This window comes from Chaetura pelagica, unplaced genomic scaffold, assembly GCF_000747805.2.
Source record: "Chaetura pelagica isolate M959 unplaced genomic scaffold, ChaPel_1.0 scaffold506, whole genome shotgun sequence".
NCBI lineage: Eukaryota > Metazoa > Chordata > Aves > Apodiformes > Apodidae > Chaetura > Chaetura pelagica.
In genome coordinates, this window is record NW_009953578.1 from 148,898 (window position 1) to 173,444 (window position 24,547).

Genomic DNA, 24,547 nt, shown 5'->3' on the forward strand with positions numbered 1-24,547 from the left:
TGGGGGGGGTGCAGAGGGGGGGGCGGGGGGGGTCTCAGCCATGTTTGGTGTCACCAGGAGGGACTCAGGCAGGTTTGGAGGAGCTCAGGCAGGTTGGGGTGGGGGATCAGGAGGGCTCAGCCGGGTTTGGGGTCACCAGGAGGAGCTCAGTCAGGTTTGGGAGGGTCAGGAGGAGCTCAGACAGTTTTGGGGTGGCCAGAAGGTGTAGCCAGGAGGGTCTCAGCCAGGTTTGGGGTCACCAGGAGGAGTTCAAGCAGGTTTGGGGGGGTCAGGAGGGATGGCCATGGGGGTCTCAGCCAGGTTTGGGGTCACCAGAAGGAGCTCAGTCAGGTTTGGGAGGGTCAGGAGGAGCTCAGATAGTTTTGGGGTGGCCAGAAGGGGTGGCCAGGAGGGTCTGAACCAGGTTTTGGGTGTCAGGAGGGCCTCAGCCAGGTTTAGGGTCACCAAGAGGAGCTCAGGCATGTTTGGGGTCACCAGAATGGGCTCAGGCAGGTTTGGGGTGGCCAGAAGGGGTTCAGCCAGGTTTGGGGTCACCAGGAGGAGCTCAGGCAGGGTTGGGGTCACCAGGAGGAGCTCAGGCAGGGTTGGGGTCACCAGAACCAGGTTTTGGGTGTCAGGAGGGCCTCAGCCAGGTTTAGGGTCACCAAGAGGAGCTCAGGCATGTTTGGGGTCACCAGAATGGGCTCAGGCAGGTTTGGGGTGGCCAGAAGGGGTTCAGCCAGGTTTGGGGTCACCAGGAGGAGCTCAGGCAGGGTTGGGGTCACCAGGAGGAGCTCAGGCAGGGTTGGGGTCACCAGGAGGAGCTCAGGCAGGGTTGGGGTCACCAGGAGGAGCTCAGGCAGGTTTGGGGTGGCCAGAAGGGGTGGCCAGGAGGGTCTCAACCAGGTTTTGGGGAGGTCAGGAGGAGCTCAGGCAGGTTTGGGGTCACCAGGAGGGGCTCAGGCAGGTTTGGGGTGTCCTGGCCAGATTTTTCAGCCATGTCCTCTCTCTCCCTCCCTGCTCCTCCAGGCTGACATGCTCCTGCTGTGCAGCTCAGAGCCCAGCAGCCTCTGCTATGTGGAGACCACTGACATTGATGGGTGAGAAGAGGGGCTGGGGACCATGGTGGCCATGGGAGGAGAGGGGCAGAGACATCCCAGCCAATGGATAAACCTCCAGTCTTGGGGACCCACCAGCACTCGGGGCACCCTGAGAAGTCCAGCAGAAGCCACGGGATGTTCCTCCAACAGTTCAACCTACAGACACCCCAGAAACAGGTTTTATTCCACAAGTTTTGACATCTGGGGGAGTCCAAAACCCAATTCTGATGCTTTCACAGAGCAGCTGATGACCTCGAGCATCTCTCAGCATCTCCCTCCCAGCCCACAGGAGGACAGTGGTTCCTGTCCCTCCCACCCCTCCTGCAGGATGGTTTCATGGCAGGGTCCCCAGGCCAAGACTTTCCCTCCATAACTGCTCCATCTCTGGGGTGACAGGTCCCTGTCTTGCTTTCCATCACCACCACTCATGTAGTCACCCCATAATCAATGGCCACCTCTGTCCCATGGGCCTGGCAGCAGAATGAAGAGCTTTGTCACCTCCAGGGTCGTCTCATTTTTCTCTCCCTGGTTCTTCTTCCCAGGGAAACGAACCTGAAGTTCAGACAAGCCCTCCTGGTGACCCACCAGGAGCTGGTGAGTGAGGAGAGCATGGCTGCCTTTGATGGTGAGTCCCTGGGGTTGGGGAGGATGTGGCCATCCCACCAGGATGGGGTGGGTTCAGCCTCGGGAAGCCTCTGTCCCCTCAGCCACCAAGTGCCATCAGTCCAAGGTTCCTGGCTCCTGCCTGCAAGGAACCAAAGTCCTTCCCCAGAGCTGGGTCTGTGATGGGTCTGCTGGGCTTGTGCACCTTCCTCCTGCCCTGGACATCGATTTGCCCACTGGAATCAAGTGTTTGGCTCCCAAACTTGAGCTCAGACCCTGGATTATTTTCCTCCTTGGTTCTCCAGGGGATTCTTCTTAGAGACCCTGGGGATGAAGGAAGCTGTGTTTGTACCTTCTCATAGAACCAGAGTCCCAGTTTGGTTTGGGTTGGAAGGGACCTTAAAACTCATCCAGTCCCACCCCCTGCATGGGCAGGGACACCTCCCACCAGCCCAGGCTGCTCCAAGCCCCATCCAACCTGCCCTTCAACACTGCCAGGGATGGGGCAGCCACAGCTTCCCTGGGCAACCTGGGCCAGGCTCTCACCACCCTCACACTCCACAATTCTCTCCTCATGTCTCACCTCAATCTCCCTCTGCCAGTTTTCATCCATCTCCCCTTGTCCTCTCCCTCCCTGCCCTTGTCCCAAGTCCCTCCCCAGCTTTCCTGGAGCCCCTTCAGGCACTGGAAGCTGCTCTAAGGTCTCCCTGGAGCCTCCACCTCCCACCAGCCCAGTTTGCTCCAGCCCCATCCCACCTCCAGGGATGGGGCAGTTCCTCTGCTTTCCTCCCAAGCCCCCACCTGACTGGTGCCCCCCTCTGCAGGGCGGGTGAGCTGTGAGGAGCCCACCAGCCGCATGCACAGCTTCACGGGCACCCTGGCCTGGAGGGGCCAGACCCACGGGCTGGACAACCAGAAGCTGCTGCTGCGCGGCTGCCGCGTCCGCAACACCCGCCTGTGCTACGGGCTGGTCATCTATGCAGGTGGGACACCAGGGCAGGGCAGGGCAGGGGGGGGGTTGGGCCAGAAAACCAGGAGGTCTGATGCTGCCCCAGCATCAGGGGGAGGTTGGGAAGGGGGTTGGGTTTTGCTTTGGGTGTGTTGGGGATGTGTCCCACCAGGATCCTGCCCCTGGGCCAGGTGAGCTCTGAGGAGCAGCCAAGGACACCTCCAGTGGGTTTGCAGCTACGTGAGACAACCCAGCTGGGAGGTGCAACACTTGGGTCTAAAAAAAGGGGCTGGTCCCACTCTCAGGTGGTACAAAGTGGGATGATCTCCTTGCTCAAACCAAGCCCATGGAAGTTTGTCCCAGGGTGTTGGGTTGTAGCCAACACCTGCTCAGCTTGGGTTGTGTTTCTGCTGCTGCCCATCCTGGGTCCATTTCAGGTTGTGGCCTCCTGCAGAGATGGGTCAGGGCAGCTGAGTGCTTGGCCATGAGGAGCTTTGGGTAGAGGAGGGGGTAAGATCTGGTGTGAGAAGCTCTACTCCAACTGTGCAACCATGGCTTGAGTAACTGAGCAAGAGGTGGGCTCCTCTGAAGCCTTCCTAGGTGGGGAGATGTTGTTCTGGGGGAAACCAGCACCACTGAGCTGCAGTTCAACCTTCTGGGGACTTGCACTTTTACCTCTGAAATGTTTCTCATCCAGGATTTGATTCCAAAATTATGAGGAACTGTGGCAAGATCAAGAGGAAGAAAACCAAGCTAGACCACATGATGGACCGGCTGGTGATCATAGTGAGTGTGGTGCAAACACCTCCTGCCCTGGTCCACTGGTCTCCTGCGGTTGCTCACAAGCCTTCTGATGAGAGGCTGCTTGCCTGGGTGATGCTGTTTGTCTTGAGCTTGTGATATTTTGATGGAAGTATCTTGGGCTTCATGTGTTCAAATGTCAAGAGATGTCCCCAGGAAGGGGCAGCTGCTGGGTCTGGAGCAGCCTGTGTGGTGGTTGTGTTGCTTGAACTCTGCAGCCAGGCACCTCTGAGGCCTCAGCTCCAGCCCAGCCTCTTTGACCAGCCTCTTTCAAAGCAGGGAGCTGGAGTAGTCAGGGTCTCCAAGCCCTCCTGACCTGCTGGACTCACCCATAACCATGTGGGTCCATGGAGGTGGTTTGTGCTGAGGGACCTGCAGGTTGTAGCTCAGCACTGAGGAGCTGGAAGGAGGAGCCTTCCCTCTGTGGGAAGCAAAGCAGCCTGGTCACACCTGGGAGTTGGGTGGCTCTTGTTCAGCTTCCTGGTGGTTGAGTGTCATCAACTGCTCAGGTTGGTTTCTAGTGTTGCTCTGCTTGCTGGTAACTTCAGCAGGGAGGCTGCAGGACACCCCCTGCCCAAGGAGATGGTGGTGGAGGCAGCTGGGGGGGTGGGAAGGTTGTTGGATTTTGCTGTGGGTGTGTTGGGGATGTGTCCAACTGAAGGACATGCTGTGATCCTCCACCTGGCCCAGGGTCAGCTCTGAGGAGCAGCTTCATGCACAAGGACACCTTCAGCAGGTTGACACTTGTGTGTGACAAACCATTAGAGAAGGGTCTGGTGGGCTCTGTGTGGTGGGACCTTCTCATCCTGGCTTCCCACCTCAGATCTTCCTGGTGCTGTTGGTCACGTCGCTGTGTCTTGCCATTGCCTCTGGGTTCTGGGCCAGGACGTTCCAGGAGAAGCACAGTTACCTCTCTGCTTTCTACAAGAACACCACTCCTGTCCAGCAGGCCTTCTTCAGCTTCTGGGGCTTCACCATCCTCCTGAGCATCATCATCCCCATGTCCATGTATATCACGTAAGGACAACAGAGCTTGTGAGTGACCAGAGACCAGTTCCTCACTCCTTCCACTTAGAGGGGTTTCAAAGCCCTGTAGATGTGGTGCTGAGGGACATGGTGGCCTTGGCAGGGCTGGGTTGATGGTTGGACCTGATGGTCTCAAAGGTCTTTTCCAACCCAAATGGTTCCATGATTCTATGATCCAAACGTGATCTCCTTGCCCAGTGGAAGGTTTCTTCTACCTGCCTCCCTAGGTTTGAATTCATCTACCTGGTCAACAGCTGCTTCATCAACTGGGACCTGGAGATGTATTATCCTGCCAAGGACATTCCAGCAAAAGCCAGAAGCACCAGCCTCAACGATCAGCTTGGCCAGGTTGAATATATCTTCTCAGACAAGACTGGCACCTTGACACAGAACATCATGAGCTTCAAGAAGTGCTGCATCAACGGGACCATCTATGGTAACTCCTGGTGGAAACAACTTTGTAGAGACTCAGGAGTTAGGGAAACCTGGATTTGGTTCTTTCCATTCCTCCTGGCTTGCTAGGAAGCTTGGGGCATGTGGATGGACCTCCATGGTCCAGCATGGAAACAAGAAGGTGCTGTAAGAATCCACCTCCCATCTTACCAGTGCTTTGCAGGGGCCACCACAGCTGTGGTCACACTTGTCCTGTGCTCCCAGTGAATCTTCAGATGGGTGCCCCAATTTCAGGAGCTGCATCGTGCCCCAAACTCAGCCCAGACCACCTGGGTTTCCCTGAGGGAAAAGGGAGCCTGGGGTTAGGAGCCCAGCAGACCTTGATGGCAAAACCACCTGTGAGGTGGATCCCACTGGGAACAACAACCTGGCCCAGGTGGCCAGGCCAGGGCAGGGCCACTGGCCAGTGGAGCTCATGGAGTTTTATTTGGTATGAAAGTTTTGGGGATTAAAAAAACAAGGAGGTTTTGCTTTTCTTTGCATCCTTTCCTGCTCAGCCTTCAGCTTGGTTTCCAAACATGGACACTCTGAAGCTTTCAGGTGACCTGTGGAGAAGGCAAAGAAATGAACATTTCCTGATGTGTTTCTTTTTAACTGCTCTTGCCTTTTATTTTTAACTATTATTATTATTTCTTCTTGTATATATGTTTTTAATGATTCTCCTTGTTTTTCCCCTTGGAAACCTGAGGGGGATGAAGTCCTTCCTCTTCTTCTTCACCCAAGATCTCAGTTGGCTTCTGGGAGCTGCCTCAGTGCTTCCTTAGTCAAATGCAGTTGGTTTAGAACTTGAGCCTGGAGCTCCTTTTTCCTGAGAAAACTGACAACTGGGCAGTGATCAAAGCAAAGAGGAGGGGGAAAAAAAACCATCCAGCGAAGTTTTGAAGTGGGAATAAAGGGAATTTTCTCCTGCCTGATGGATCATGTTGAACCTCTGTGATGCAGCAGAGCTCTGGTCTGTGCAGAGAAGTCCCAGGACACGTGGGTGAAAATCCAGACCTGAATGTTTAATGTTAAAAATGGGTTGAAAAGTCTGAGCAGTTCAAGGGCCAAACAAGTCAGGTTGGGGTGTTCAGCCTGGAGAAGAGAAGGCTCCAGGGTGACCTTAGAGCAGCTTCCAGTGCCTGAAGGGGCTCCAGGAAAGCTGGGGAGGGACTTGGGACAAGGGCAGGGAGGGAGAGGACAAGGGGGGATGGATGAAAAGTGGCAGAGGGAGATTGAGGTGAGACATGAGGAGGGAATTGTGGAGTGTGAGGGTGGTGAGAGCCTGGCCCAGGTTGCCCAGGGAAGCTGTGGCTGCCCCATCCCTGGCAGTGTTGAAGGGCAGGTTGGATGGGGCTTGGAGCAGCCTGGGCTGGTGGGAGGTGTCCCTGCCCATGCAGGGGGTTGGATCTGGATGATATTTAAATCCCTTCCAACCCAAACCAGGCTGGGATTCCCTGAAGTCAAGCCTGGATACCTTAGCAGAGCCTTATGACCAGCACCAGCAGATGCTGAAAACCCTCCCCATGTTGCCTCTGGTCAGCAGGAGCACCAAGTCCCTGTTGGAGCAGCTGTTGGAAGCCCCTGGTGGCCACACTGCTGCAGCTCCCTGCTAACACGGGTGGTTTTATCTTGGCAGGTCCAGGCACAGGCCAGGAGAGCAAAGAGCCACGGGTGAGTAACTCCCCTCTCCCCTGGAACTGGGGCCAGATGCTCCTTACAGGGCCCAACTGGTGACACCAGCAGCAAGCCCAGCCCCTCCCTGTGGAGCACATCTTGCTCCCTGTGGTCCCATGGGCTCCTTGGGCTGAGCTGGCCAGTCCTCAGCTGCTGCTCAGGGACAAGGCAAGCAGGTTTCTCAACCAGCAGCACCTCCAGCCCGGGCTCCTGCCTGTGTTTCTTGCAGGGGTTGAGCTCCACCTGGAGCCACCACGGGGAGAAGAAGTTGGAGTTTTGTGACCCCACGTTGCTGGCAGCCACCCAGCAGGACCGTGACCCCGTGCTGAGGGAGTTCCTGAGGCTGCTGGCCCTCTGCCACACTGTCATGGTGGAGGAGAAGGATGGTGGGTTGGCCATGGTGGTGGACGTTCTCAGAGCAGGGTCAAGCTGCCCTTCAAGGCCATGGAGCTTTTTCCATCACCCAACAAAGCTCTGCTGGGTGGGGAGCAGGTGGCTTGAGGGGCTGCTTTGTGTCACTGTCCTGGATGTGTCCACTTGGGTTGGTTTTAAGGGTCATTGGTTGGAACTGACACACAAGGGGGATAATCCAACCCTGCCTGGGAATTTCTTCCGCCTGGAGGAATGAGCAGAAGAGATGAGACAAGTAGAGGTCACAGGTTGCCCAGGGAAGCTGTGGCTGCCCCATCCCTGGCAGTGTTGAAGGGCAGGTTGGATGGGGCTTGGAGCAGCCTGGGCTGGTGGGAGGTGTCCCTGCACAGGGGTTCAAACTAGATGGTCCTTGAGGTCCCTTCACAACCAGTCTGTGATTCTCTGAAGAAGGACTGAGTTTCCCTCACCTGGTGGCTTGGATTTTAGGGTGTAATGGAGAATGTTGTTGCTGGACAATAACAGGCTGTTTGAGATGTCCAAGAGCTGCTTGGTTGTGAATCTCTTTGTCTAACTCTACTCCTCCTCTGCAGACCAGCTGGTTTATCAGGCAGCTTCACCAGATGAAGAAGCCCTGGTGTGGGCAGCCAGGAGCTTGGGGTATGTCTTCCTGGCCCGCACACAAGACACCATCACCATCAGTGAGCTGGGGCAGAAGAGGACCTACCAAGTGCTGGCCATGCTGGACTTCAACAGCGATCGCAAGAGGATGTCTGTCCTGGGTGGGCAGGTTGGGGGGTCTCGTGGGGCCATGCAGGAGCAGGGGGGGTCCCTTCCATGCCAGGGGTGGCTCTGGGATGGCCACCATGGACTGCAGCTGGCACCAAGGTTTGTCCTGATCATCCCTGTGGTTTTACTGACACTTGGTGAAGGCAGCTGAGAAAGGTTGGGGCTGAGAAGGGTTGGAGATGAGAAGGGCTGGGGCTGAGAAGGGTTGGAGCTGAGAGGTTGGAGCTGAGAAGGATTGGAGATGGAAAGGGTTGGAGATGAGAAGGGTTGGAGCAGCCAAGAGAGAGTGAGGAAACCAGGGTGTCAGAGGAGGGGTGATCCTGGTGGCGCAGAGCTGGGGCAGAATGCCCCGATGTTCCCTGGGGTGCCTCCTGCAGCAGGGCCACCCCGTGGGGACAGCCAGGAGTGGGAGCCACCCCCATAGCTGCCTAAACTGTCCTTCCCTCCCCTGGCAGTGCGGGACCCCCAGGGCACCATCCGGCTCTACACCAAGGGGGCTGACACGGTCATCCTGGAGAGGCTGCAGAGGAGAGGACCCCGTGAGACCATCACCGAGATGGCTCTGGATGTGAGTTCCACACCAGCTTGGGGTGGAAAGGGCTGGTCCCTCTGCTGCTGCCTTTGGGCTGAGTGTCCTGGAGTCCCTTGCTGCCCCTCTGGCTTCAGAACTTCCATCCTTTTTGATTCCTTCTGCTCCAAGAACCTTGCCTGCCCATGGGGCAGGGGCTCAGAGGGCATCAACCCCACCCTCAGGGCTCTGCAGGGACCAGTTCATTGCAGGGATGCCCACGGGGAGGCTGCAGGGTGGGGAAGGGAGGAAGAGCCCAGAGGGGGACCCTCAGATCCTGGTGTGTGTCTCTGGATCTGCCCTGGCAGAGTCACCCTGCTGGAGGGAAGGGAGACCTGACCTCTTGTCTCTGCAGCGCTTTGCAGAGGAGACACTGAGGACTTTGTGCTTGGCCAGCAAGGAGGTGAGCGAGGCTGAGTATGGTGTGTGGAGCAGAAGGCACCAGGAGGCCAGTGTCCTGCTGCAGGGCCGGGCACAGGAGCTGGACAAGCTGTACGAGGAGATGGAGCAGAACCTGCAGGTGGGGTGGGGCTGGGCTGCAGGAGGAACTGGTTCCACAGGGAGCTGGGCTGTGGGGTTTGGCTCCCTGGGAGGAGGGGGGTGAAGTGAACCCACTGCCCACCCCCTGGGGTGACTCTGTGGCACTTGCCAGGGGACACTGCAGAAGACATCTGTCAGGTGGTGCCCACCCGTGGGCAAGGAGCTCGGGTTGGAGCCAGGGGTCATTCCCACCTCCACACCCTGCCCTGCCCCGTGTCACAACACCCACTTGTGCTCCTTCCAGCTGCTCGGGGCCACGGCCATTGAGGACAAGTTGCAAGATGGGGTCCCTGAGACCATCCAAAGGCTGAAACTGGGCAACATCAAAGTGTGGGTGCTGACAGGAGACAAACAAGGTCAGTGGAGGCAACCCCAGGTCCCACCAGCTTCTCCCCTAGCCAGGAACCAGAGATATGGGACCCTGGGAGTGGCCAACAACCAGGTTCTGCTCTTCCTCTCATTTAACCCAAGAGGGTGTCCCACAGATCATGTCACCATGGGGGAACTGAGCAGGGGAAGCCACCTGTGTGGTGGCACCAAGCTGGAGCTGCTGCCCACTGAGGGCTTTTGGACCTGGGGGCTGCCCTGGGTTGGGGTGGGGGCATCAGCTGTTGCCACCTGGTGTTGCAGAGACTGCAGTGAACATTGGCTATGCCTGCAAACTGCTGACAGATGACATGGAGATCCTGGAGGAGAAGGAGATCAGGTGAGGAGCTGTGACCTCCTGGTTCAGAACACTGTTGTCCCCACTGAAGACCCCCGAGGTGTCTGTGCAGAGTGGGCAGGTCTTGATTCTGCCAGAGATGCTTCTCCTTCCCTGCCCCACCCTGGATGTCCACAGACCTCATCTCCTGATGCTTTTCCAGGCTTCCCCATCTGGTTCTGCCCTGACAATGTCCTCCTCCTTGCCAAGCTTTGACCAGAAAGTGCTTAAGCTGCTTCTCCACCTCTAAACCACAGGGACAGAGGCTGATTTTTGGGATCAACGAGCCCCTGGGGCTCCCTCTCTGTCCCCTCCTGTTCCCACCACTCCCACCAGCCCCATCTCCCCAGAGCTCTGAGGTGGCAAAGACCAACTGTAGTTCTCAGATGAAGCTGGGTAGTGTGTCCAGTGTCCCCAGCTCAGCTCCCACCACCCCTTCCTTCCTTCCACAGTGAGATCCTCCAGGCTCACTGGGTGAGCAACAACAACTGGGTGAGCAGGGAGGTCCCGTGTGGTGACCACGTCTCCCAGCAGAGCCCCAAGGCTTCATCCCACAAGAAGAGAGCCCTGATCATCAATGGGGACTTCCTGGTAAGGTGGCACTGGGTTGGTCTTCCCTGCTTCCTGCCTGCACTGGCAGATCCCTGTTTCTGCCCTGGTGCTATCAGAGGTCTGGTGGCACCAGCACATGGAATATGAGATGTTCCTCCTGCCTGAGGGGTGGGAAAAGCCCATTTTTGGGCTGGGGAATGGAAAGTGGAGAGGGGGAGAACTGATAATTGGGTGTTGGAGATGCCTGACCCATCTTCTGGGATGATGCAGGCTGGTGGGTAACCACATGCTCCTCTGGTCATACTGGGACATACTGGTCTGCTCACAGCACTTGCTGAGTGATGAAGTTGAAGAAAACTGGGGTCACGTTTGTAACACCTCTCAGATTTAAGAGCATCTTGGAGGAGTTTGGGGGCTCTCACACTACGTGGGTGATGGGTGAGGTCCCAACCATGTGTGTGCTCTCCCCTAAGGACCAGATCCTCCAGACGGGAGAGGTGCTGAAGGAGAAGAAGGGGTGGCTGTGGGGGTGGCTGGATGGCTGCAGGGCCACGGACTCGCAGGAGCAGGGCAGGCTGGTGGAGAAGGCCTTTGTGGACTTGGCCACCAGCTGCCAGGCAGTGATCTGCTGCAGAGTGACCCCCAAGCAGAAAGCCCTGATGGTGCAGCTGGTGAAGAAGCACAAGAAGGCCATCACCTTGGCCATTGGGGATGGGGCCAACGATGTCAACATGATCAAAAGTGAGGCTTTGGGGCAGGGGGCAGGGTGGGCTTTGGAGAAGCACCTTGCTGGTGGGGGGAGCAGTGTCCCATCTGCCACCTTCACCCCTTCGCCCTCTCCTTTTGAGGTGAGGAGCTGGAACCCCCAGACCAGTTCTCCCCATTGCTGTGCCAGGAGGGGAGGGAGAGGTCCAGGCTCAGCCCAGGAGCAGGGTAGACCTCTGGGCTTTGGCAGCAGGGCTGAACCTTGACAAAACTTGTAGCCTCAACCTGGGCAGCTGGCAGAGATGTCCCTGTCCCCCTCCAGCAGCCCTGACCTGGGGCCACACTCCTCAAGCCCAACCACCTGCTGGAAGGGGCTCCATCCCTTTGCCCCCCCCATTCACCCTCTGCTTCCCAACCCGGGGACAATCACACCAGGAGCTCAAGCTCCTCAGACACCTCCTCCCCAGCCCTCCCCACTCTCCTGCCTCCACAGCTGCTGACGTGGGGGTGGGCATCAGCGGGCAGGAGGGGCTGCAGGCTGTGCAGTGCAGCCACGACGCCCTGGCCCAGTTCTCCTTCCCCCAGCGCCTCCTGCTCGTCCACGGCCGCTGGTCCTACCTGCGGGTCTGCAAGTTCCTCCGCTACTTCTTCTACAAGACCTTTGCTGGCCTGATGGCCCAGCTCTGGTTCGCTTTCCACAGCGGGTTCACAGCCCAGGTGAGAGGGGAGGGGGGGGTCACTTCCAGCCCGTGGAGGTTTGCACACCTGGGGCAGGTCCCAGGAGGGGCTCCTGTCCGGTTCCGGTGGGGCTCGCACGTCCCACCGCGCTGCCCTGGGGTCCCCTTGCCTTGGTGTTGGGATGCCCAAGTTTTGGAGGTGCAAAGCCTGGGTATCTGCTTTCCACTGGGCTGGATCAGGAAAAGGACCCTGGGGAGATTTGGGATGTCCTTGAAGAATCATAGAATCATCAAATCGTTTTGGTTGGAAAAGAACCTTAAGATCATCAAGTGCAATCACTACCCCAGCCCTGCCAAGGCCACCCCTGCCCCATGTCCCTCAGCACCACATCTACAGGCTTTGAAACCCCTCCAGGAATGGGGACTCCTCCCCTGCCCTGGGCAGCCTGGGCCAGGGCCTGAAAAACCTTTTGGGAAGGAATTGTTCCCAAGATCCAATCCAAATCTCCCCTGGCACAACTTGAGGCCATTTCCTCTTGTCCCATCCCTTGTTCCTGGGGAGCAGAGCCCGACCCCCCTGGCTCCAACCTCCTCTCAGCAGCTGCAGAGCCAGCAGGTCTCCCCTCAGCTCCTTGTCTCCAGGCTGAACCCCCAGCTCCCTCAGCTGCTCCTGCTCACACTTGTGCTCCAGCCCCTTCCCCAGCCCCACTGCCCTTCCCTGGACACGCTCCAGCCCCTCCATGTCCTTCCTGTGCTGAGGGGCCCAGAACTGACCCCAGGATTCCAGGTGTGGCCCCACTAGTGCCCAGCACAGGGGAACAATCCCTGCCCTGGTCCTAAGCAGGTCAACACTGCTGCCCAAGTTGATGTCACCTGCAAACTGACTGAGGGGGTCCTCAATCCCCTTGTCCATTGATGAAGATCCTAAAGAGAATGGGCCCCAGTGCTGATCCCTAAGGAATGTCACTGGTGACCAGTCACCTGTGTCTTGGACAGACCCAGGGAAAGATCCCACGTGCATTGAGCTGGTTTCCTCCAAACTGGGAGGTTTTGTGCCACCAGTGTGACTTGACACCCCCCCCACTGTGTGGCTCCAGCCTCCCCCCTCCACCTGCAGCACAGCCCCAAAGCCCACCTACCATGGCAGGCCCTGGGGCAAGTCCATGGGGACTTCCCCACAGCTTGGATTGGAGTCTCCTGGACTCTCCCCTAGTGCCTGGATGTCCTTCCTGAGTCTTTCCAAAGCCCCCCTGAGCTCACAGCTGCTTCCTCCTCCCTTCCAGCCGCTGTACGAGGGCTGGTTCCTGGCTCTCTACAACATCTTCTACACTGCCTACCCTGTGCTGGCCGTGGGTCTTCTGGAGCAGGTATGGGCTCCCCAGGCTCCATCCAGCCCCTGTGCCTGAAGGCCACATCCCTGCTGGCTGTGGAGCAGCCCAGTGGCTGTTGTTCCCCATCTCCATGGCTCTTTGTGCTGGGACCTGGCACTGAGCAGCTCCCTGGGCGTCTGGAGACCAGCACTGGTCCTGGGGGTGCCTCTGCTCCCCATCACCCCAGAGCAAGTGGGTGGAGGGACCCACCACTGCAGCTCTCCAGAAGGGAGTGCTGGGTGGGGTGGCCCAGTTCTCCCCAGCGTGGGTGGGGAGGGTGATGGCTGGTGCCCTCCTGGCAGGATGTGAGTGCCAAGAAGAGCCTGGAGTTCCCTGAGCTCTACGTGGTCGGGCAGCAGGACGAGCTCTTCAACTACCGAGTGTTTGGTGTCACCTTCCTGCACGGGGCCAGCACCTCACTTGCCAGCTTCTACATTGCACTCTGGGCCTTCCAGGACCACGTTGGCACCAAGGTTGTTGGTGACTACGAGTCCTTCTCTGTCACAGTGGCCACATCAGCATTGCTGTCAGTCCTCATGGAGGTGAGTGATGATCTGCTCTTCCCCATCCTTGATCAGAAGCGTGGCCAGCAGGTCAACGTAGATGATTATCCCTCTTTGCTCTGGTGAGACCCCCCTGCAGTGCTGGGTCCAGTTCTGGAGCCCCCAACATAAGAAGGTCATGGAGCTCCTGGAGAGAGTCCAGAGGAGGCCACAGAGATGATCCAAGGGCTGGAGCAGCTCTGCTCTGGGACAGGCTGGGAGAGTTGGGGGGTTCAGCCTGGAGAAGAGAAGGCTCCTGGGAGACCTTAGAGCACCTTCCAGTGCCTGAAGGGGCTCCAGGAAAGCTGGGGAGGGGCTTGGGACAAGGGCAGGGAGGGAGAGGACAAGGGGAGATGGATGAAAAGTGGCAGAGGGAGATTGAGGGGAGACATGAGGAGGGAATTGTGGAGTGTGAGGGGGCTGAGAGCCTGGCCCAGGTTGCCCAGGGAAGCTGTGGCTGCCCCATCCCTGGCAGTGTTGAAGGGCAGGTTGGATGGGGCTTGGAGCAACCTGGGCTGGTGGGAGGGGTCCCTGCCCATGCAGGGGGGTTGGGACTGGGTAATCTTCAAGGTCCTTTCCAACCCAAACCAGGCTGGGATCCTGTGACCCAGACCCTGGGGCAGCTGTTCAGGGACTGCAGCCCTGAGCTCTGACACCACCCCCAGCAGCTCCATGACCAGTCAATGATCCTTCTCGGGGCAGGAGAGGAATCTGGGACTAAGTGGCTGAACAGAAGAGCATCTCCACAACCTCCCTGAGACCCTGTGTGCTCTGCCCTTGTTCCTGCAGATCATCCTGGACACCAAGTTCTGGACAGTGCTGTCCTTCCTGACGGTCACAGCCAGCCTGCTGCTCTTCTGCCTCTTCTCCTTCCTGACCCAAAGCATTGGTGCCTTCAGGGCAGCCCCTGCCATCTTCCGCTTCCCAGGTGAGATGCCCCAGGGATCCCCATGGTCCCTCCTTTTCCCAACCCAGGGAAGCTCAGCCTGGCCTTGGTACTTTCCCACCTCCCTAGATCATCTCCTTGTCCATATTCCTTCATCTTTCCGTCTTGATTTTTCACTCCAACTTGGGTGCCACCTCCCCTTGAGGCCCCTCAACACCTTCGTGGGTGGGGACCTGTCCCCTGCAGTTGTTCCCTCTGTCCTCCCCACGTTCCTTCCATCACCCACCAGCTCCTTGTGTTGCCAGATGCCAGCCAGAACGCCCTGACCGACCCCTACGTCCTGCTCGTGGTCCTGCTGGCCCTGGTGGTCAACACCATCCCCTCTCTCACTGTCCGCTCCTACTGCGCCCTCGTGGGCAAAACCACCACCCAGCAGGTGAGGGGTGGGAAGGGGCTGGTGTGGGGGGAGGGGGCTGGGGCTGCCCAGGGGGCTGCAGGGAGTGGGAAGGCTGAGATACCCCAGGGAAGCCACCAGCTGGGCTGTAGCACTGGGATGTCACCTCTCCTCGGTAGCATCACTCTGCTGGTGGGGGGTCTCTTATGACATTGGAGTCCAAGTCTGGCTCCAGGGCCCTCTCCCCAAATCAGTTCATGGCCAGACAGGAGGTCCTGAGGCAAGAGAGCTGATCCAGCTCCTGGAGAGCACCTGCTTTTGGCTGCAGCCAGGAACTGGCCTCCAGGGCTCCCTGAAGCTGCTGCTTAGGAAGCAGGTCTGGTGCAGGGCTTGTTACCAGCCCAGCCTGGATAGAGCTCACTGCCATCTGGCTTGTGGCTCATACCTTGCTGGTGGCACAAAGAGGTCCCAGATGGTTCCCTAGAGCCTCAGCAGCTTTCAAGACCCCCACGGGCACCCTCACCTTGCACAACCCCTCCCACCCGCTCAGCCCGCGGTGGAGACGCCAGACAAACCGTGTCTCAGCAGGTCCCACCCTTGCTCTCCCTGTGCCTCCCCCTTTGGGTTGAGACCTTCCCTGAGAGGTGGCCACAGCCCTGATCTCCTCATCTCCTTGCAGAAGATCTGCCTGCAGGCCCGGCGGGACCCCCAGCCCTCGGTGGAGTTGGTCGCCCATGTCCCCCGCGGCTCCTTCCGCCGCCGCTCCAGCTACGCCTTCTCCCACCAGGAGGGCTACGGGGGGCTCATCACCCGGGGGGACAGTCTGCGTGCCAGGGGGACCCCCCGCTGCCCTGCCCCACCTCCTCTGCACCCAGAGATGACCCCGGCTTTGTCTCCCCTCCCCAAGACCTCCTGGTAGCTGCCCCCGTTGGCATCGACCTCCCGCCGCGCTGGGACGGGGAAGGGGATGTCAAGGTGTGGGACCAGCTGTATCCCTCCCCTCCTGGACAGTCATGGCATCAGCTCTGGGTGGTTTGAAAGCTTGGGCAGCTGCAAGGGGGTTGGCTGGAGAAGAAAAACCTGCAGGGAACACATCTTCAAGTCATGGGTTGGAAGGGACCTGAAAGATCATCCAGTCCCACCCCCTGCATGGGCAGGGACACCTCCCACCAGACCAGGTTGCTCCAAGTCCCATCCAACCTGTCCAAGGATTTGGAACTAGATGGTCTTTAGGGTCTCTTCCAACCCAAACTAGTCTGTGAGTCTCTGATTTGTATGAAAAGAGGAACGTCAGGTTGGAGTTCCTGGGTGTTTGGTGCTGCTCTCTTGGTGGTTCTTCTGTCAAGTTGGGTTGTGTTGCCTTTGGAGCTGTAGTTTTAAAACTGGCAGAGGGAGATTGAGGTGAGACATGAGGAGGGAATTGTGGAGTGTGAGGGTGGTGAGAGCCTGGCCCAGGTTGCCCAGGGAAGCTGTGGCTGCCCCATCCCTGGCAGTGTTGAAGGGCAGGTTGGATGGGGCTTGGAGCAACCTGGTTTGGTGGGAGGTGTCCCTGCCCATGCAGGGGGCTGGGATCTGGATGAGCTTTAAGGTCCCTTCCAAACCAAACCATTCCATGAATTGATGATGTGTTACCTGCAGGTTTTTCTTCTCCAGCCAGACCACCCTGTCTCCTTGCAGTCTCTCCTTGCTCCTCACCATCTCCACCTCCTTCTCTTTGCCATCCCTGCCCCAGCTGCAGTGACAGCTGCCATGTGCCATGCCCCACCTCCACAGCAGCTCCATCCCACTCCTCCAGGGCTGATGTCCCCATCTCTGGGGACAACTTGTGGCCACAGGCTGTTTGCTGAAGATCCCTGAAAAGCACTTTTTTGGGGGGGGTGGGAGGGCAAAGTATTGAGGTGATGTCCTAGCCTGGTGGCCTTGGGACCAGGTGTCCTGCAGAGCTGCACTTTGGGTCCATCAGCAGAAGCTGCTGGAGAAGTTGTGTGGGCACAACTGGTGGGTGACTGGATCACCCTTTTTATTCTGTTGATTTATTATTTTTTTTCATTAAAAGTACTTCAGCTTTTCTCTCCTCTCCTGGAAATCCCTGCCAAGCCACCCAAGGAGAAAGCTGCTCAGGAGGGTCCCATGGGCCCTCGCTGGGGGACACCAGCTCCTTGGGATCTGCCAGCACTTGAGCCATGACAAAAATCACAGTAAGATGAGAGATTTGGGTAAAAAGAAAGAGATATAAATATATATATATTAAAAAATATGTTTAAAAAGATGTATTCAAAGGGTGGTGAGATGATGGAACAGGTTGCACAGAGGGGTTGTGGATGGTCCCTCCCTGCAGGTGTTCAAGATCAGGCCAGGTTGGATGGGGCTTGGAGCAGCCTGGGCTGGTGGGAGGTGTCCCTGCCCATGCAGGGGGTTGGATCTAGGTGATCTTTCAGGTTCCTTCCCACCCAAACCAGTCTGGGATTCTATGATTCCATGATACACAGGAGCAGAGCTGAGGGGCTGTCCCAGCTGCTCCACCATTGAGGTGTTTCATGAACTCAGTGGTGGGATAAAGAGCCTGGGGCAGGAGTTACAGTTTGTGGGCTCACCCTGGATCAGGAAGAAGGACCAAGGGGCTCATCTGGGCTCAGGGGGCAGCCAGGGAGCCGTGGGGCAGCAGAAGTTGGGGTCTCCACAGCTTCCCAGGCTCCTTCAAAGCCCGTACCCACAGTGCTGGGGCAGATGGAGCTGCTGGTGGGGCACATCCCAGGGCTCCCCCAGAAGCCCAGAGAAGCTGGGCTTGGGGATGGAGCTCCTGGAGAGAGTCCAGAGGAAGCCACAGAGATGATCCAAGGGCTGGAGCAGCTCTGCTCTGGAGCCAGGCTGGGAGAGTTGGGGTGTTCAGCCTGGAGAAGAGAAGGCTCCAGGGAGACCTTAGAGCAGCTTCCAGGGCCTGAAGGGGCTCCAGGAAAGCTGGGGAGGGACTTGGGACAAGGGCAGGGAGGGAGAGGACAAGGGGGGATGGATGAAAAGTGGCAGAGGGAGATTGAGGTGAGACATGAGGAGGGAATTGTGGAGTGTGAGGGTGGTGAGAGCCTGGCCCAGGTTGCCCAGGGAAGCTGTGGCTGCCCCATCCCTGGCAGTGTTGAAGGGCAGGTTGGATGGGGCTTGGAGCAGCCTGGGCTGGTGGGAGGTGTCCCTGCCCATGCAGGGGGTGGGACTGGATGAGCTTGAAGGTCCCTTCCAACCCAAACCCTTCTATGATTCTGATTCTATGATAATTAAATCAGCCCCAGGGGCCTGGACCTGCCTGCAGGACACACGTCTTGATGGGTTTGTTGAACAAGAGCTTTGACCTCATCTGCTCTGGGTTTGTGAGAATTAAAGTGTTTTCTTTGAGCTCTGGCCAGAAGGGTGTTGGATGCTGCCAAGAAAGCAAACTGAAGCTTCTGCTGGGAAAGGTCCTTCCCTTGCACCTCCCAGCTGGATAACTGGGAGGAGGAACCTCTCCCAGCTGGATAACTGGGAGGAGGAACCTCTCCCAGCTGCCTGGGCATGATCCCCAAATCTATTCCCTGGTGCTCTCAGGCCAGGATGAGGGAGGTGGGTGAGATGCTCCTGCCTGAGCAGCTCTGGGGCAGGGGAGCCATAGTAGGAGGGGATGGACCCACAGCACTGAGTCAGGGGGAAAGACCCACAGCAGGACCCTCAGCATCATGTGAGGAGGGGATGGACCCACAGTATCAGGAGGGGACAAGGGGACAGACCCACAGCAGCACCCACAGCATCATGTCAAGAGGGGATGGACCCACAGAAGGACCTACAGCATCACATCAGGAGGGGATGGACCCACAGCATCAGGAGGGGACAAGGGGCAGCCCCACAGCACTGCTGGGGGACACAGACACTCCAGGGTGAATGACTAGAAAATAATTTATTGAAGAAACAGAAAGCTGCAGAAATACAACACAGTCATGACCAGGAGAGAATGAACAAATAGAGATTAACTCTTTTTTTTTTTTCCTTTTTTTTTCCTGTTTTTTTTTTTTTTCCTCTTTTCAAACCTGTTGACAGGCTGGAGTTCCTGGTTCCTGGTAATTTCCCCTGCATGAGTCACTGCAAAGAACAAGGAACAAACTCCAGAGCACACAGCACAGTTTGGATAAAGTGCCAGACACATAAGACTCTTATTTTTTTATTATTATTTTTTCCTTTTTTTCTCTTTTTTTTTTTAATTCCTTTTTTAAACGTTTGTAAATAGCTGAAACAAATAGAGTTGCAAGACACAGAGGAGTAACAATTGCATTTGGCTGTAGAGTCAAAACTACCCCATGAGAGGAACAAGAAGCAGCAGCAGCAAAAAAAAAAGAAAATCAAAAGGAAAAGAAAAAGAAATGGAATCAATGAAAAGGGAAAAGTCATTTAAAAACTCCCAGGTGTGGGATGAGGGTGAGTGGGGCCTGTGATGGACAGAGAGATCTGCTCCCCCTCTGCTCAGCCCTGGTGAGACCTCACTTGGAGTGTTGTGCCCCGTTCTGGGCTCCCCAGTTCCAGAGGGACAGGGATCTACTGGAGAGAGTCCAAGGGAGGCCACGAGGATGATGAAGGGACTGGAATACCTGCCTGAGGAGGAAAGGCTGAGAGACCTGGGGCTGTTCAGGCTGGAGAGGCGAAGCCTGAGGGGGGATCTAATGAATGTCTCTCAATACATGAGGGCAGCAAGAAGGCAGGGACAAGCTCTTGTCACTTGTGCCCTGGGACAGGACGAGGGGCAATGGATTCAAACTGGAGCCCAGGAAGTTCCAGCTCAACATGAGGAAGAGCTTCTTTGGTGTGAGGGTGACAGAGCCCTGGGACAGGCTGCCCAGAGAGGCTGTGGAGTCTCCTTCTCTGGAGACTTTCCAGCCCTGTCTGGATGCCTTTCTGAGTGACCTGCCCTGGTTTTGGTCCTGCTCTGGCAGGGGGGTTGGACTGGATGATCTTCAGAGGTCCCTTCCAACCCCTGACATGCTGTGACTCTGTGATTCTGTGATGAGCTATGATTTCTGGAGGTGGTTGGACGAGCAGACCTGAGGCTGCAGGTTCTTCCTGCCTGGGATTAATTCTGTCTGACTCCTTTTTTTGTTGGGGTTTTTTTTCCCTTTAGAAATTTCAGGACAAAACAATAAGAACAATAATTGAAGGAAAAAAAACCCAAACCCCAAAGCCTCCCAAATTGATTTTGTTCTTTGCATTTTTAATTTCCTCTCTTGCAAAAACCTCAAAGGAAGGAAGAGGCCAGAGGAAGGGGACTCTGTGTGGCAGCACCCATGGGTGTCCTCTGAGACAAGGGACCAGGAGCTGTGACAATGCTGGGGACACGTGGCCAACCCCCCCAGGGTGGGCTGGGAGGTCACGAGGAGCTGATCATCATCCCCATCCAGACTTTGGATGCTCAGGAAAAGGACCCAGAAGGGGTTGGTTTGTTCTTGGCAGGTCATTTCTCAGCCAGTTCCTGCCCAGGCTGAGCCCATGACCCCTCAGTGGAGCTGCTGGTGGAGCAGGAAGAACCTGGCTCAGGCTGGGCCACAGCAGGGGGACAATGACTGAAACCCAGCCAGGTGTCCCTCCTGGTGGGATGGGGACAGTCCTGCCCCACGGCCAGTGCTGGGTTTTCAAAGCACAAAAGCCATTGGTGGAAAAACTCCTTCAAACCCTCCCCCTCCCCAGGCAGAACTGAAGTTCCTGGGGGCATCACCAGTGATGGAATGACCCAAATCCCTGAGAACTTCCCCAGTGGAGGTAGGACATGGTGGCCAGGCTGAACTAGCAGGTCTCAGTGGGAGATCTTGGGTCCACTTTTCCTCCCCTTCAGACTGTTTGGTCTTCATCACCCTCAGAGGGGCTCTTGCTCCTGCTCCCCACAGCACAAAAACGCCCTTTGGGGCAACCTTGGTCAAGAAAATTGTCTTTAGGACAGAGCTTGGATTGTCATTACCTGCAGGGGAAGAAAAAATCTTTGGTATCGTGGCAAGTTGCTCCTCAAGGCATTTTGGTTGATGTGGGCAGCAGGTGGGGTCAGATGTGACGTGGGGCAGGGCTCAGCCTGGCTGTGGCTGCTCCAGAAGATCCTGGTGTGCTGAAGGACAAGGAGGAGCACTCAGCTCTTGGCTTCTCCAGGGCTTCCCAAGCCACTTGGATCATGCCCCGTGGTGGAAACCAACTGGTCTCTGCAAGGTCTGAGGACTTGTGACTGTGGGTTGCCAGCCAAGCCTGTTTAAACCTTCTTGTGGTTGGAAACAAGGTCTTGGTATCCAGGCACCAAAGCTTCTTGTGCTGGAAAAAGTTTTGTAGGAGGAAATGGGAGATGGTGGGGGATGCAGAGGTCCCAGGAGGACAGGAGAGTTGGTTAGTAGATGAATGGTGCTGCTGGAATAAACATCATCTCTTCCTAAAACCCAGGCCAGTGCATCCCATGTCTACCACCACCACCTCAGTGCTGGCCATGAAGAAGGTGAAGGCTGCAGGGACATCCCATAAGACAAGAGATGCAGATTTAAAAAAAACCCTACTTTGTTTTTGAGGCCGTTTTGGTGGGGCCCAAAGAAGCTGAGATCTCTTTTCCCACAGTGGGCTGAGCTTTGGGGCCACCTCTGGTGATGGAGGGGAAGGATGGAGAGGTGAAGGGGCTGGAGAGGGCTGAGGAACCAGCATTTGGAGGTAAATCTTCTGGTAATGTTGGGGAAGAAGAAAGAAGTAGGTGCCACTGCCTCCTCTAGGGCCCCATCACGTTCCTGACCTCCAATGCCATGACTCCTCCCTGCTCCTCTCCTCCTGCAAGGAGAGGAGGAGTGAGGGGAGGAAGGAGCAAGGGATCTTCAGAGAGGCTCTCTGGCCACTTGCAACAATCTCCCTGGCTGTCTCAGGCAGGCAGGGTGACCTCACAAAGTCCCCTTGGACCTGCTGGTGTGTTAGGGTCCTCCAGGACTTCATCCACTGACTGGGCTGTTCTTCCTCCTTCCATCTGGGCAGGGCGGGTGGCTCAGGCAGGCCTGTCAGGGACAGACACCTTGTCATGGTGCCTGTGACACAACCCACATCACTGGGGAGAAAAACCTCAGAAATGGGTTGTTCCTGTCCATCCCCAGGTCCTGTTGGGCATTGATGCAGCTCCATTTGCTGCAAGGCCAGAGGCAGAGCAGTGAGGTCACCCCAAGGGACAAGGACATTTCCTGGAAAGGCCCCAGGGAGAAGTTTGGGGGTGCCCGGGGGGGCATTTCCCTTGTCTCAGAGGACACAAGATGTCTGGGTGGCTTCTCCTCTCATCTGCACTTGGGCTTTGACCCACAGAGCTGAAGAAAGCAAAGCAAAACAAGCCCCCAAACCCCCAAAAAAGCCCAGCAAAGCAGGTGGGACCCCACAGAGGGGGGTGGGCGGGTGCACACGCTGGGATCCCCTGCCCCAGAGACCCTTACCCTGTTTGCTGTGTGCCCCAGCCCCCCTGGGGAGGAACCTCACACAGAAACCCCCCCCCACAGCTGCTGCTCCACCATCCAAGGAAGAAAAGAGGCGTGGGGAGAAACCCAGGGGAGAAACGATGACTCTCGTGAGTTGGGGGAGAAAAGAAAAACCAAACCAAAGCCAAACCAAGATGTGATCCATGCACCGAAATTCCCATCAACCAAAAAATAAACCTCATGGACAAAAGAAGCACAGTTTGTCCCCTCCCACTCCCACCCCAACCACCCCGAATAATTATTACATCACTTCAAGAAAGAGTATATTTCGTTCGTCACCTTTTTTTTTTCATGCATAAATCAAATTCTCACCTTTTTTTTTTTTTCTTTGTTTCCCCCCCTCCCCCCTTTTTTTTTTGTCTTTTTTTTTTTTTCTCTTTTTTTTTTGTTTGTTTTTTTGGTCTCCTTTAAATTACATCTGAACACAGAACACAGAGATAAATACTCTCGTACGACATGACTCAAAGTAACACATCGGAACGCAAAGTTCTCGTCGTCATCAGTAGGTTTCTCTTTTTTTCTTTTTTCTTTTTTTTAAAAGGACTTGTTTTTAAATACGAAATCTGTAAACTCCAAGGGTCCTTTCTCTTTAATCTTTCTCTCTTTTTTTTTTTTTTAATTTAAAGTTGTGAAACTACCCAGCTTTCATCTCCTTAACATTCAATACGTCTCCCATTGAACGCGACAAAGAAATAAGAACATGCCTTCTGCAAAATTATAATTTAACAGTATAAAGCTTCAAGTCACAAATTCCAAAAACTAGCTAAGTAATTATTATTATTATTATTAATTATTATTTTTTTTTTGTCACATAAACTATACATTAAATATTTTGAGGTATTTCAGAGAACATTGTCAAAGGCTTGTAAGGTCTGTGCTGGGTGGAACAGAAGCTTTCGCCTGCGTTAAGAACGTCTTTGGTATCACAAGCCATGTGGGTGTTGGGGAGAATTGGGTGGGAGGGACATGAGGATGGGCAAGATCTGGCCAAGGCAGTAGTGGGGAGGGGGATAGGGGGACAGGGAGGTCACAGGGTGGGGGACACTCTGACCAGGTTGTCCAGAGGGAGTCCTGGCCAGGCTCGCTGTCATCAGCAGGTTTGGCCCTGGACAATTTTGGTCCTACTCAAAAGGAGCCACCTCAGGTGGAGCCTGAACCAAGTGGGTCCAATTCAACCCAAGTTTTCCTAAAAACTACACATCCTGGAGGTGGTTGGGGAAGAGCATTTTCTCAAGTGGGTCCCTCCTGTTTCCTTCACCTAAAGCCGGGCGCTGGAGCGGAGTGGACCCTGCTGTGCCAGCCTCCCCCAGCAAGCCAAAAATGCCCCTTTGGGGACTCAGAAATGGTTCTTGCCAAAAGGTTTCACAGCTTCAAACAGCTCCCCAAAGGAGGGGTTTGGAGAAAGCCCAAGCTGAGGTTTCCCACCACTCCTGCCTTTGTCTTTCCAGCCAGAAATGCCACGGACCCTCCCTGTGCTACCAAAAAGGGAAACTGAAGCTCAAGTCTGAGCTGGGTGAGGAAGAAACACCCTGTGTTGAAACCCACATCTTCATCTCAGGAGCCTCTGATGGTTCCACCTGGGCTGAGCTGGTGAAGGACACGGAGCAAAGCCTTGATGCCCCACCAGAAGGGACCCAGACACCAAACCAGTGCTCCTGGGGCAAGAAAGGCTGGAAGGACCTGGGGACCAGGATGGGGAACATCTAAGATGTTTCCTCTTCGACTAGGACAAAGGTCGGGGTTGTTCCATTTTTTCTCCATCCCAACACCCAAAGACTTCCAAGAGTTGCCAGAATCCATCCCTTTGGAGAGCTGAGGTAAGAATGAGCCTTTAGGATCAAAGCAGAGGAGCAAAGAAATGGCCACACACCTTTGGTACAAGAAAAAGGCACTCATCTACCACGCTGCCATCCCGGGGGAGCTCGCTCGCCTTCGCCCTCGCTCTCTGGGGACTCAAAGTCTGGGGGGTCTGGGGGTGGCAGGAGGGGGTGGGTGGCTCTGGGCCAGCCCCTCCGGAGGGAGCAGGGAAAGTGGTGGGTCCAGCACAGACCAGACAAGGCAACAAAATCTTTGGTATCAGACGTGATTTTCAAATCACAAAAATTGAAAACTCAAGTGAGGTAGCCTTTATTCTCGGGTTCTCACTAGAAATGTCTTTGCATCCTTGAGGGCCTGTGGCATTTACTCTTTTTTTCCCCTTATTTTCCCCTTTCTTTTCCTTTTTTTTTTCTTTTTCATTTTTTACCTCTGTGTGTTTTTCACTTCCCAAACCAAGGCCCCCTTGTTTGTTTTTTTTCCTGGCTTTTCAGCCCTTGAATACTACTCGATGGGGTTTGGGAAATCACCACCATCGTCACCACTTCACGACAAGACAAGAAGAAACAACATTGGGAGGGGGGGGAAA

The 24,547-nt window shown here is 56.0% G+C and overlaps 1 protein-coding gene across 1 annotated transcript in view; it reads left to right on the plus strand.

Moving 5' to 3' along the window:
• Nucleotides 1–15,581, plus strand: part of ATP8B3 (ATPase, aminophospholipid transporter, class I, type 8B, member 3) — a 21,564-nt gene extending 5,983 nt beyond the window's left edge. The window contains exons 6-26 of the mRNA XM_009999719.1: nucleotides 1,009–1,079; nucleotides 1,622–1,704; nucleotides 2,507–2,665; nucleotides 3,329–3,417; nucleotides 4,256–4,449; nucleotides 4,686–4,894; nucleotides 6,530–6,564; nucleotides 6,797–6,953; nucleotides 7,530–7,718; nucleotides 8,181–8,293; nucleotides 8,649–8,813; nucleotides 9,078–9,189; nucleotides 9,464–9,539; nucleotides 9,989–10,127; nucleotides 10,562–10,829; nucleotides 11,287–11,510; nucleotides 12,754–12,837; nucleotides 13,143–13,382; nucleotides 14,172–14,310; nucleotides 14,574–14,711; nucleotides 15,307–15,581. Coding sequence (XP_009998021.1) covers nucleotides 1,009–1,079; nucleotides 1,622–1,704; nucleotides 2,507–2,665; nucleotides 3,329–3,417; nucleotides 4,256–4,449; nucleotides 4,686–4,894; nucleotides 6,530–6,564; nucleotides 6,797–6,953; nucleotides 7,530–7,718; nucleotides 8,181–8,293; nucleotides 8,649–8,813; nucleotides 9,078–9,189; nucleotides 9,464–9,539; nucleotides 9,989–10,127; nucleotides 10,562–10,829; nucleotides 11,287–11,510; nucleotides 12,754–12,837; nucleotides 13,143–13,382; nucleotides 14,172–14,310; nucleotides 14,574–14,711; nucleotides 15,307–15,581 — 3,159 coding nt within the window. The remainder of the gene's footprint in view (nucleotides 1–1,008; nucleotides 1,080–1,621; nucleotides 1,705–2,506; nucleotides 2,666–3,328; nucleotides 3,418–4,255; nucleotides 4,450–4,685; nucleotides 4,895–6,529; nucleotides 6,565–6,796; nucleotides 6,954–7,529; nucleotides 7,719–8,180; nucleotides 8,294–8,648; nucleotides 8,814–9,077; nucleotides 9,190–9,463; nucleotides 9,540–9,988; nucleotides 10,128–10,561; nucleotides 10,830–11,286; nucleotides 11,511–12,753; nucleotides 12,838–13,142; nucleotides 13,383–14,171; nucleotides 14,311–14,573; nucleotides 14,712–15,306) is intronic.
• The last annotated feature ends 8,966 nt before the right edge of the window (nucleotides 15,582–24,547 follow it).